We start from the raw sequence: 12,801 nt of genomic DNA, 5'->3' as shown, positions 1-12,801 counted from the left end.
AAAAATTTCGCACAAATATGCCTTAAAACAAAAATGTTATAAAAATTGGTTTATTAATAAAAATGTTATAAAGATTATTTTAAAAACAACCATTTTCTTAGCTCAACAAAGTAATGGTTTTAAAATCTAGCCATAAAGTCTAATCTAGTACATCTGTGTATATATATCAGTAGCAATTAGTAATGTTTACCTCTACTAAAGTAACAAGCTAATAAATGAATTAAAAAAAAAACCTCTACTAAATCTGTGTAGTAATGTCAATTTTGGCGCCAGTTTGTAATGTCAAAGACAAAATATAAACTTTGTTTTGCAGTGATACATTTAATTGTAAAATGTATGTTCTATAACGAAATTAATGTATGAAAGAACTAATTAACATGGGAGACTCTGTTGGTAAATATGTATTAAATTCATCGCTGTTGTTTAAACTTTGCTATTAATGAGACTAACTCCACGTATTGTTTCCTTACAGCTGGTCAAAGAGCAAAACGCCAAAAAGTTGATAAACATGGTCGCTTATCAGCTTTTGAAAAACTTAAGCAATTAAAGGGAAAAGGATCTAAGAATAAATACGATGTAGATGAATTAGAGAATGTGTATGATACTGTGGATGAAAAAGAGTATAGTGATCGCGTGTTACAAAGACAAGAGGAAGATTGGATTGAAGACGGTATAATTTTAGTCAACTCTATACACGTGTTTATATTATACAAAAGTTCCTTAATCATTCATATTTTAGACGGTACCGGCTATGTTGAGGATGGGCGTGAAATATTTGATGATGATGAAATTGACGATTCGTATGCTATGCCTGACAGCAAAGAGAGTGGTAGAGGTGTTAAAAGAAAGGCTAAAGTTGCTCCCCCTATAGGAAGAGGAAATATTAAGAATCTTTTAGGAGCTATGCCAGCAAAGAAAAAAGAGGTAAAACAAGTTTGTTGTTGTTGTATATAATGATCTCAAAATGCCTAATGGTTGGTTCTGCATCTGGGGTTCTTAATAATAATTAAGTATTTAAATTAGTAATGACAGAGTATTAAATGCTTCATGAGCTCTATTATATTTATGATGACTATGCATACCAACTAAGAATTTTTTTATTTGTGAACAATAATTGAATTTTTTTTTATTGAAAGTTAATAATTTTTCAGGATACAAAAATATCTGATGACAATATACTGTCAGATATTATGTCTGATTTAGATGGCACTGCTGCAGCAACAGTAAAACCCAAAGCCCAAGTAAACAATTTGAATAGTATTGATTCCAGCAAAAAGGATGCACAGAATTATTTTAAGTCATTAACTTCTGCAGTAAAAAAATCTAAACCTATGATAGTACTTGATGATCCACCTAATGTTAAACAGGAAATTGTAAGTTGAAAGAGATATTATAAATGTTGAATTATGGAGATTTTTTAAAGGTTTAGATTAATTCTAAACTATGTAAGTTTATTATTTTGTTAAGGTATCCTATATCTAATATCTATAGATATCATAAGATTTGTTTTATAGATTTAGTTAAGACTCTAGTACATTTTAAATTCTTGTTGATATAGGAAAAACCTGTGCTAGAATTAAATGGAGTTTCACCAAAAAAAAGTACTTGGAGAATAGATAAAGAAATTAAAAAAGAACTTGAAGATTCACAAATGCAAAATATAGAGGAATTTCAAACACAAGACATTGATTTGGGTGATGATTTTAGTAATGATGCTATATCTGCTGTTAACATAAAAGAGGAACTACCTAGTTCATCTAATACTATCACAGATGTAGCTGAAGAATTTCTCAATGAGGATTTTGATGTATTCCCAGTAAAAAAGCAGTCACCTAAAGAATTAAAACCATTACATACATCATGGAATGAACAAGTTGGTGATAACAATGTTGTTTCCATTCAGTCAGATGGTAAATTGCCTCTACAAAGTAATAAAGATGGTAAAAAGGTGCTCAGGTTTTATTGGTTAGATGCCTGGGAGGATAAATTTGTTAAACCAGGTGTGGTGTACTTGTTTGGTAAAGTGTATGTGAATCCTACTAATAAGAAAGCCGGTTGTGTCTCATGCTGTTTAGTTGTAAAGAATATAAACCGACAAATGTTCCTGCTGCCTAGAGAATATGTAAGTTAATTAATTAGCAAATTACTTTTTTTTACTTATTATATTTATTTTGATTATCTACTATAAAAAAAACGCACTTTATATTAAACAGTGGTAGTATAAATTGCAGAGAAGTTATTTATCTAATTTAAATTAATTTAGTTTCAGTATAATTAACTCACCAAGACACACCATTAGTAAAACTTCTTGAACTAAAACCTTATTATACAGTTTATATTTATTGTATATTCTGCTTTTGTAAAAGTTAAACGAATAAATAAAATATATTTCTAATAAGTATATTTATATGTTTCAGAAATTAGACCCAGTGACACTAGAGCCTACAGATGAGGAGGTTGGTATAATGGATATGTACCAAGAGTTTAACACTTCTGTGGCGACTGAGTTGGGTATAAAAGAGTTTAAGTCGAGAAAGATTACCAAGAATTATTGTTTTAACATACCAGATGTGCCTGCACAGTGTGACTATCTCGAAGTCAAGTATACGGTGAGTTAAAAACTAATAGTTTTTAATCTAAACAAGATTTGATTAACATAACTTGATCTTGCTATAATGTATCATGCTCTATTAACAAATACATGTAAATCTTCATTAATTAAAATAATTTCAGGCTTCCATTCCACCACCGCCTAACAAGAAATATCTTACATTCTCTCATATATTTGGAGCAAACACTTCATCGCTAGAGATTTTTCTTCTTGAAAGGAAGATAAAAGGTCCTTGTTGGCTTGAAATTGTTGAAGCTGAGAGTGTCGGAGCAAAGGTGTCATTATGCAAATTGGAAGCAAGTTGTGATAATATGGAAAATATTAATGTTATTAGGAGTGGTGAGGATTTGGAACCTCCTCCTATTATTATTGCAGCTGTAAGTACCTGTTTAGGCATTATACTCTTTTGTCTATACATTTAAATAGACACATATACACCAATTTAGTAATACTAGAAAATATTTCCATAATATTTGAACCCAAAAATCTAAATTCTTAAAATAAATAAATTGATTCATAATCTTAAATATTATTTATGAATTCATATTAGTCTGATGTTATGTTTAATGAACATGATATTCAACCAATGTATTTTAAGATGGAAAAGTAGTTATTGTCGTGGATTTGATTCCACAGGACACAATTTTTTTTCAATTTAGAAGACAAGGCTGAGCTGAAAATAAGATTTATTTAGGAGGCAAAAATGTGTTTGCCTAATGCCCTGATGGACTGTTAGTCAACATTTTTAATCATGATTCTAACTTTTATTTCTATCCAAAACTAAAGAAATATAAGTTTTTCTTGATTCTGTAAAATATAATTTCAGATAAATATGAGAACAGTGACTGATGCAAAAACAAATAAAACAAAAATCTTAATGATAAGCTGTTTATCGCATAGCAGCTTTCCAATACACAGGCCACCCCCTAATCCACCATTTCAACAACATTTTTGTGGTAAGTCTTTTATTAAAATAGTTATTCCATAATTAAAACGTGGTCACGGTGACCATGCACGCTGTAAAGCACGCGAAACGTCGGAAAAGTTTAAATTTAAAATTATGTAATAATTATAAGTTTATAATAATACAAATAGCTTTAATCAGATTAAAAAATTGTTTCTTTCAATGTGTAAAAGCTATGTTAACCAAAGACAATACTCAATATTGCAAAATTTATGTATATTATTGTCAAGCTGGCTCCTACACAATCAATATATTTATATATTGACAGTATTTTTATATAGATACGGTATTTTATTTTTAGTTATAATTCTTTTGGCGCTTTAGGGGAAAAAGATGAGAGTAAATTTATACGATGCGCGCGCAGCGTCATAAAAAACCGACACTCTGAAGTTGGAAATATTTTTTGTGATATTTAAATAAACTTTATTTAACTACATAATGCGTTATAATAAAACTTTCAATGTATTAAATACATTTTTTCTAATGTTAGTGTCGTTTTTTATACAAACGTAGAATGAGGCGAAAGATAAAAAAATATCGCCTAAGAAGTATAACTTCAAACGCGTTTACATAAGTGTGTGTACTTATGTAAACGCATACACAACACACACGTTTTTTTTTAAATTTGGACATTATTGTGTGGCCTTAGTACTGTAAGAATTTTTGTGATAATCAAATAAATCCGATTGTACGATATTTTTTTATATGAAACATGTTTTATTTTACTTAGTTTTCTTAGTTTTTAATTACTTCCTTTCAGATTGTTAGATACAAACTTACATTCACAATCTAATCAATGTACAGATTTTACAACGAATATACATGTAATACATTTTTAAATTCGTAACATCATTTACGTAGAATGTCCGACATTAGTAAATTTAAAAATAAACAGGTATTAAAAAATTCTTTATTACAAGTAAGTAATGAAAGATTTTTAATCAGTCCAGGAATTTATAGTGATTATTATAGATAAAAAAATATCAAAATGAAAAACTTTCTATAATATTTCTCTAATATATACCTTCAGTGTCTTAGAACTTCCCTATACACACATTTGACGTAGTTTTGTTTTGTGGCAGAAAAATAATTTGATGTTCTGTAGTTCCTACTCGGTATAGGCTAACATACAATTGTCCATGGGTAACACATTATTTTTCTAGATATAGGTACGTTTTATAATACTGTACTGTGTGTGTGTTTTTTTTGTTCTTTCATCAATAGTTTCCACAGCGCATGCGATGTGAGATTTTTTATGATTTCATAATTTTTTTCACACATCGATTTTGATTCGATCGACCGATTTTGTAAATGTAATAGTATAGCTTATGTCAGTCAGTGAAAATTTTTGAAATCGATAAAGTACTGTGTAAAAACATTACAAACATACATACAAAAACACATACTTATGTTTCCTCTTTATAATATTAGTATAGATAGAATTTTTCGCTATATTCCTATATAAAGCGTTATTGCAATATATAATAACATAATAAATTTGTTTTTTTTTCTTTACAGTAATGACAAAATGCCATGAGCTATGGCCAATTGATCTCAAACAAAAGCTGCCTCAGTACAAAGCGACAAAATTAACCAAATGTGACACAGAAAGAGAACTATTAAATTTCTTTATGGTTCAGTTTTGGAAATTAGACCCCGATCTGGTCATCGGTCACGATCTGCAAGGATTCCAACAGGACCTCTTAATAGGAAACATTCTAGACCTAAAGATACCGAACTGGTCTCGTCTAGGCAGGCTCAATAGATCTGTGGCCCCACAGAAAAGATTCGCAGCCAGAGACGCCTTTCTGGGACGACTCGTTTGCGATATTAAAATCTCAGCCATGGAACTAATTAGAGCGAGAAGTTTCGATCTAGATACACTGTGTGTCAATGTTCTGAAGATGAAAGAAGGCGACAGAATAGAAGTGGCTCCAGAAGACCTACCTCGGTACTATGAAAACAGCGACGATCTACTCAAACTCATCACGCTTACTATGCAAGATGCTTCATATATTCTAAAAATCATGTGCGAACTAAACGTTTTACCACTGGCCTTACAAATAACTCAAATTGCCGGTAACGTTATGTCTAGGACGCTGTTGGGGGGTCGGTCTGAGAGAAACGAGTTCTTGCTCCTGCACGCGTTCACCGAGAAGAACTATATCGTCCCTGATAAGGTTTACGGGAAGAAGAATACCGTCGAAGATGAAAATGAAGAGGAAGCAGTCAACAAGAAACAGGGAAAGAAAAAAGCGGCTTATTCTGGAGGATTGGTTCTTGATCCGAAAAAGGGCTTCTACGATAAACTTATTCTTGTAATGGATTTCAACTCTTTGTACCCAAGTATTATACAAGAGTTCAACGTGTGCTTCACGACTATTAAAAGAAGAATCACTACAAATACCGATGACGATGTAAACAATCTGATCCTACCTGCACCTAACACTGAATTCGGAGTTTTACCGACGCAAATCCGGAAACTCGTCGAGAGTAGGAGGGAAGTTAAAAAGTTAATGAAGGCCCCAGATTTGCCCCCAGAACAATACATGCAGTATAACATACGACAGACTGCCTTGAAACTGACTGCAAATTCTATGTACGGGTGTCTCGGATTCGCACATTCGAGGTTTTATGCCAAGCCGCTGGCCGCCCTCGTCACCATGAAGGGCAGAGAAATCCTCATGGATACCAAGGAAATCGTGCAAAAACTGAACTATGAGGTCGTCTACGGAGACACTGACAGTTTGATGATAAACACAAACTGCTTAGACTACGAACAAGTATTCAGAATCGGAAATGATCTGAAGCGGGAGATCAATAAAAAGTACAAACAGATCGAGTTGGATATCGATGGAGTTTTCAAATATCTCCTATTGTTGAAAAAGAAGAAATATGCCGCCGTAGTTGTGAGTAGAAATAAAAATGGAGAATTGGTGTACGCTCAGGAACACAAAGGTTTGGATATCGTGAGACGAGACTGGTCTCAGTTGGCGGCCGAAGCGGGGAAGTTCATCCTTAGCCAGATCCTCTCCGAACAAAGTGCGGACGAAAGACTTGAGAGCATTCAGAATCATTTAAACAAGCTGAAAGATGACCTCATGAGCAATCAGATACCTCTATCGCTTCTAACAATAACGAAACAACTTACGAAAAACCCGAACGAATACGCCGACAAGCACGCTCAACCGCACGTACAGGTCGCCCTCAGACTAAATAGTAAAAACAGTCGCCGATTCAAAAAGGGAGACATTGTCCCTTACATCATATGCGAAGACGGAACCGCGAACTCGGCGACCCAAAGGGCGTACCACGTGGAGGAACTAAAAAGTTGTGAAAATCTCAAAATCGACTACAGATACTATTTAGCGCATCAGTTACATCCGGTCATATCACGTATTTGTGAGCCCATCGAGGGCATGGAGCCGGCGAGAGTGGCAGATTGCCTCGGCCTCGACCCGTCCGGATATCGTCAGGCGAAAAAAGAAAACACGGAGACGTACGAAGTCGAGAACGAGCAAGAGAAGTACCGGCATTGTAAGGAGTTCACCTTCGTTTGCGTCAATGAGAGTTGTAAAGTCGAGAATCGGATAAGGGATACGTTGCTCAAAGGGGATAAAGACAGTGTGACGTTTTTAGAGAAATGTCAAAACGAAAAGTGTGAATTACGACCGGTTGACTATATGGCGAGTGTGCAAAATCAGTTGAGTTTGCAAATACGGGAATATCACAACGAGTATTATGCAGGGTGGGTCTCGTGCGAGGATCCGGCGTGTGGCGGCCGAACAGTCCGTCTGCCGCAGACATTCACGGCCGGGTATCCGGTGTGCCGGCATTGTGACAAGGGCCTGATGTTTAGAGAATACACGGAGAAAGACCTGTATTTGCAACTTAACTTCTTTGTGTATCTCTTCGATTTGAACAAACATACTAACGCAAGTAAGTATATTTTATTTGGTTATTTAACTTTTTTTTATTTTTATTATACAAAATAATATATTCAGAAGATGTTACATTAGAAAACCGTTGTGGTTTGTATAAATGTAATCATAGCAGTCTTGTTTAGGAGCGCGACAATTGCATATAAAAGTAGTTTTTTAATTCACTGTTTTTGTTGGTTACCGTTAGGCTATCTTATATCTGACTGGGCAGTCCATTTATTAGCCGCGGTAGCAAATACCTCAACGTTATCTCGCCATATACGTTGTTTGCTCTCGATGTACAGAGCCGAACATGTGTTACCGCTCGAGTCTGTACGTCATGCTCCACTCGTTTTTTTAATGTCATCTCGGAAAAAGTACTGGACTAGAAGACATTTATTAACTTTTTTCTGTTATGGGCAATATTTTGCAGAGTTTAATAATTCCTCTTTCTTCATTTTTATATGAATTGAGCACATTTCTCGAGATAACATGTTTGAGGATTTAACTAAAACTAGCCTTACCGCTAATGTATACTCGCTAATAACTCTTTCTCAATACTATTATTTTTAATAGTCAGGCCGTAAATTAATTAATATGATTATTAATAATTCTATAAAATAATGACTAAGTTTATTAGATATTTGGCAAATCGTTAACTATGAAAATCATTTATGATGTTGCATAAGCATTCCCAGACCGACCATGATAAATATTTATTATTGTTAAAATCATACTCACGTGTAGATCCTACTTATTTTCTTATAGATTATAGAAGGATAGTGTTCCAAATATTTCTTTTTCGAATATTTAATTTTTATCTTTTCAGAAACGAAAGTATCAACGCAAGTTGCCGCCGCATTTTTGGTCTTAAAAGAAATGGTTGAAAACTGGCTTTCACATTCGGCTTACTCAATAATATCTCTAACAAAATTGTTCAGATTCTTCAACGTGGATACAAAAGTCAAAATTAAATCGGAACCTGTAGAAATTGATATCACCCCAGAAACAGAACACATTGATGCCTTGATGGAAATGGGCGTCTATTAGTTTAGTTATTAATTGTTGTATTATGTAATTTGTATATAGTCTAATAAATTGTATACTTAAATGATTGTATTTTTATACCCAACACTAACAATACGTAAGCAATTATAATTTATAAAATTAATACTGTTTTATTAAGTTAAATCAAATAAATATATTAATTTATCTTCTGAAAGAGCCTGCAAATGTTTCAAATCTTGGAAAATTCTACGTAAAAATGATTTACAATCGTTGAGCAATATATAACCCAGCTTAGCCCAGTAAATTGACTCATAAAACACATGAAAACTAATGAAACCTTTTTATCATTAAACCCTATTTTTTATATAGAGGGGGCAAACGGGCAGGAGGCTCACCTGATGTTAGTTATACCGCCGCCCATAGACACATAACCAGAGGCCTTCGTTGCCGAGCTTTATAAAATTGGTACGGTCTTTTTGAAGTACTGTAAGTCGAATTGGTTTCTAAATAATTCAGCGAGCACCGGGTAGCATATACAGTTGTGGTGTGCGGGATGTAAAGTGTAATTAAACCGTTTTAAGCAAAGTATTTATCTGTATCTTTTCGTTCGTTTTCGTTTATCGTTTTGGTCAGCACGGCTCATAGTTTTTAAAACAATACGGAGCTAGTTTTCTGTCAGATATTTTATTTGTGTATAAGAGTAACTCCAGACCAGGGGGAACTGGATATTTCAAATTATATAAATGACTACTTCATGTTTGTCAGCTAGTTAAATTGAGAATAGGTTCGGCCAAGGGTTACATAATAATTATTGACCTCGTGAAGTGAGTCACCTGGATTATTTTACCCCCACACAGTATATTTCACAAATAGGTCGCTCTCCGGTGAAGAGTCGAGAAACCCATTAAGCAGCGTGAGTAACCGAGGAATGAGAGCTTGTTGACGCTGGACAGTGCGAGCCGAACGCACAGCACACAGGTTATGTTTCCGGCAGCGGTAATAATTGTCCGGAACGTACAGTCTCATGATCTCTCCCAGCAAGTATGCGCTTTCCGTCTTGTTTTTAATCACGCTTAAACCAAATTTGATTATAGCTATAGCATCAAGAACTTAGTAGAGTAGAGGTAAGGAAAAAAATTTACCTTCTTTTATACAAATTTCTGAGGAACTTTTTCTGTACCTTTTCAATCATATCCCTATAATACCTTTCATAAGGGGACCATATGACGCAGCTGGTTTCAAGAATTGGCCTTCCTAATGATAAATATAGCAACCTAGAGTCAGTGTCCGACAGACCAACTGTATTTCGCAGGACAAACCACAATTAACTTTAGGAACTGGGGTCACGCGGGATGTCTTCCATAACGTTGAGTAAGACCCCTGAATATAAAATAATATTGAAAATATGCGATATAGGTAATATTAAATAGTCTGCCAGTCGTTTAATTATATAAACCTGAATTATATAGGAATCATATCTGGAGCCGGAGGTGTTTTAGATTTTAGTTTATTTACAGTACGCACAATAATTTCTTTTTCGAAACTTTTGATATCAAAATGATTAGCGTATACATTTGGGTTACGATTGGCAGTTGCTGGATTTAGATGCGGGCGGTCTACCAGAAATACTGACTTGAAGTGACTTACAAATTCTTCTGCTGCGTCACAACCATAATATACTTTTGGGTTTCTAAGGGAATTAATATATTGCCAAAATTGCGTAGGTTTATTTACTAAATTTAATGAGATGGTATGTAAATAGTTATTGTTAGCTTTGCGAATGTCATTCTTAATGATTGACCTAAGATGTTTAAATTCTAAACACGCTTTTTTATCATTAAGAAACTTTCCTCTGCCAGTAGAGCTGGGCTTTAGTTCTTAATTTAGCAATGATTTCATTACGAAAATATACAGGTGAACCCTTTGATTAGTTAATTTTCGATTTTTTTCTAGGAAAACATTGATCAAAAGAGCTACATAGAATGCTATTAAAATGTTCCACCGCTTCATCAACATCATCAATAGCTAGTAATTCTCTCCAGTCTACGTCTTTAAGAATATAAAATAACGACAAAAAAATCCCATATTAAAGTTCCATTCAGTTATATTAGCAATATTCGATGGTTCACGGGTTTGCGCAGTTACTTTCAAGGGTGGATGATGACCGTCAATTCGGGACAACTGCATGCTGCTGATGTCGGAACTATTTTCATCCTGCAGAAGAGACCTATTCGTGCAATCGGCCTACACCCTCTATCTTCTTTGCCGATGAGTAGAGATATCTGCGATACAAATTTAATGACGTGGAACAAGTGATACCTGTATCTTTTATTCTCTCTTATAATCCATAATAAACATATTTTTATCATAAGTGCCTATGTAGTATAAAGTTATACTACATTGGTTAAACCTTTTTTTTGTGTTTAACGAGGGCGCACATTTACATTTCACATAGCAATAATAAATACAAACATTGTGCCTAAGCAGTTGAGTTTCAACATGGTCTGTAAACTAAAGTTACTACGTCATAATTTATATCATTATAATACAAATATTGACTTGCGACATGGAACTTTTGTTTTTTTTTTTATATAAGGAACTCTACGTACTAGCCTATCGGGCACGCAGTCAGTCAGATATGTGACCGAGTAGCTAGGTAGCAGGCGAGTGTCGAAGTCTCCCCTTTCTTAAAAAGGGACATTATTAACTTAGAGGGTTGGCGTCGCACGCCGGGCCCGGGCGACAACTACTCCGGAAATATCGTCATATTTATGGGCGAGTTAATTTTTGATTTAGTTTACACACCTTTTTAGATTTCGTTACTTTAGTTGACGATTTGCTATATTTTCAATTATAATGCTATTGGGTTTACAAATGTCAATCGGCGACGAAATACATTAAATCAGGTATAAAAACAAAAAAAAATGGCGTGTTCATGTCCACTGGAGACGACAGCCTCCAATTATATAGGTAATTGATATTAAAAATGCATTGCTAAAACTTCCTACATAATTTATTATTCAAACCATAATACACAAATCAAATATTTAATGATAACCCCTCCCGCGACCTCTGCCGCCTCTGCCTCGGCCTCTGAAGTTATTTTGCTCAAAGTTTCCAAACGAGGGCCGACTGCCATATTGCGGACCACGCGGCCTAAAATTATGATTGTGCTGTTTGCCACCGTTCATGAAATGTCGAGGACCCTGATGGTTGAAACTCCCACGAGGTTCGTAATTATTCTGACCATATTGCACGTTATTCGGTTCCGGGTTAAAGTTGTTTTGGTTACCTAAAGGCACACTAAAATTTTGAGATTCGTTGTATACGTTAGGAAGTTGATATGGGTTCTGCTGATTTCCACTATTGTAGGGATCCCTAAAGTTGCGCTCCGAGTTGAACGGTGGTGCGCCGAGCGAAGATATCTGGTTGAGGAAGTCTGGCTGCGAATTCCTCTGATCAGCATTTTCTTGGGGGTCTCCGAAGGATCTCGGTTGGAATGAAGTCGTGGGAGTGACATCCGCTACTTGTGCAGGGTAAGCCGAACTGGATTTGATGGAGGCTTGCACTAGCGCGAGAAGATCTGAGGCAGAGGAAATATTCTTAGCGAAGTCGAAAAGGGGAGGGGCTGGCTTTGGACTCTCTGCTTTCGGTGGAGTCCTGCTTTCTAGCGATTTCCTGACTATCTCCATCTCTTGTCGCATCTGATCTTCCTTGACTTTTTGTGTTGCCGATTGGAATAACTAGAAAAAGAAAGAATTGTAAATTTTAATTAAAGAAAAGCAAGCAAAGCTGTACAAAATGGGAGAATTTGACGTCTCACCTCATCAACGGTGTAATCATCATCATCGCTATCAATGGTGACAGGCTTAACGTCCACTTTCTCTGGTTGTTTCATGGGCAGAGACTCCGAAACAGCCGCTGCTTCCGCATCTGCGCTCACGTATTGTCTCAAACGCTCGACTCTTGCCGGTTCTCGCGCTTCTAGCTTCTTCAAATACGCTATTAAGCTGTGCTGTTCTTCAGCCGAGAGCTCGTTGAAGTTCTTGAGTAGAGTCTCAAGGTCCGAGTCCGAGAGGCCGTCCATTGCGTCCGGGAGGTCGTTAGCGGCTGCCCTGTTCAAGAATTAATAATTTCAATTTATTCGTCATTTGTAAAATTAACCGCTTACATAAGTAAAATATTTTATTTCACCTCTAAAAGTTACGCCCAAAACATAATATTACGTTCTTTAATGGTTTATTTATAAAATGTAGTAAGCCATATTTTGTTACATTTTGCTGCACTCGCCTTCTAAG

General features: G+C 35.0%; 2 protein-coding genes across 6 annotated transcripts in view; one reads left to right on the top strand and one right to left on the bottom strand.

Annotated features, from left to right (window-relative positions):
* Positions 1-267: 267 nt before the first annotated feature.
* Positions 268-8,595, top strand: LOC123714209 (DNA polymerase alpha catalytic subunit). Its single transcript, XM_045668400.1, has 10 exons — positions 268-393; positions 473-670; positions 740-924; positions 1,152-1,373; positions 1,559-2,122; positions 2,418-2,609; positions 2,734-2,988; positions 3,438-3,567; positions 5,094-7,514; positions 8,325-8,595. The coding sequence occupies exons 1-10, from the start codon at positions 360-362 to the stop codon at positions 8,543-8,545; spliced, it is 4,422 nt and encodes a 1,473-aa protein (XP_045524356.1). The 5' UTR covers positions 268-359; the 3' UTR covers positions 8,546-8,595.
* Positions 8,596-11,498: 2,903 nt separating this feature from the next.
* LOC123714035 (uncharacterized protein CG7065-like) overlaps positions 11,499-12,801 on the bottom strand; it is a 28,097-nt gene continuing 26,794 nt past the window's right edge. For all 5 annotated transcript variants that reach the window (XM_045668062.1, XM_045668065.1, XM_045668066.1 and 2 more), the window contains 2 exons: positions 12,327-12,618; positions 11,499-12,246 (listed from right to left, as the gene is read on the bottom strand). In XM_045668062.1, coding sequence (XP_045524018.1) covers positions 11,551-12,246; positions 12,327-12,618 — 988 coding nt within the window. In that variant the 3' untranslated portion in view covers positions 11,499-11,550. The remainder of the gene's footprint in view (positions 12,247-12,326; positions 12,619-12,801) is intronic.

The sequence above is a fragment of the Pieris brassicae genome, chromosome 9, assembly GCF_905147105.1.
Source record: "Pieris brassicae chromosome 9, ilPieBrab1.1, whole genome shotgun sequence".
Lineage (NCBI taxonomy): Eukaryota > Metazoa > Arthropoda > Insecta > Lepidoptera > Pieridae > Pieris > Pieris brassicae.
The sequence above is the reverse complement of the archived record's forward strand: the minus strand, read 5'-3'. Positions and strand labels throughout refer to the sequence as shown.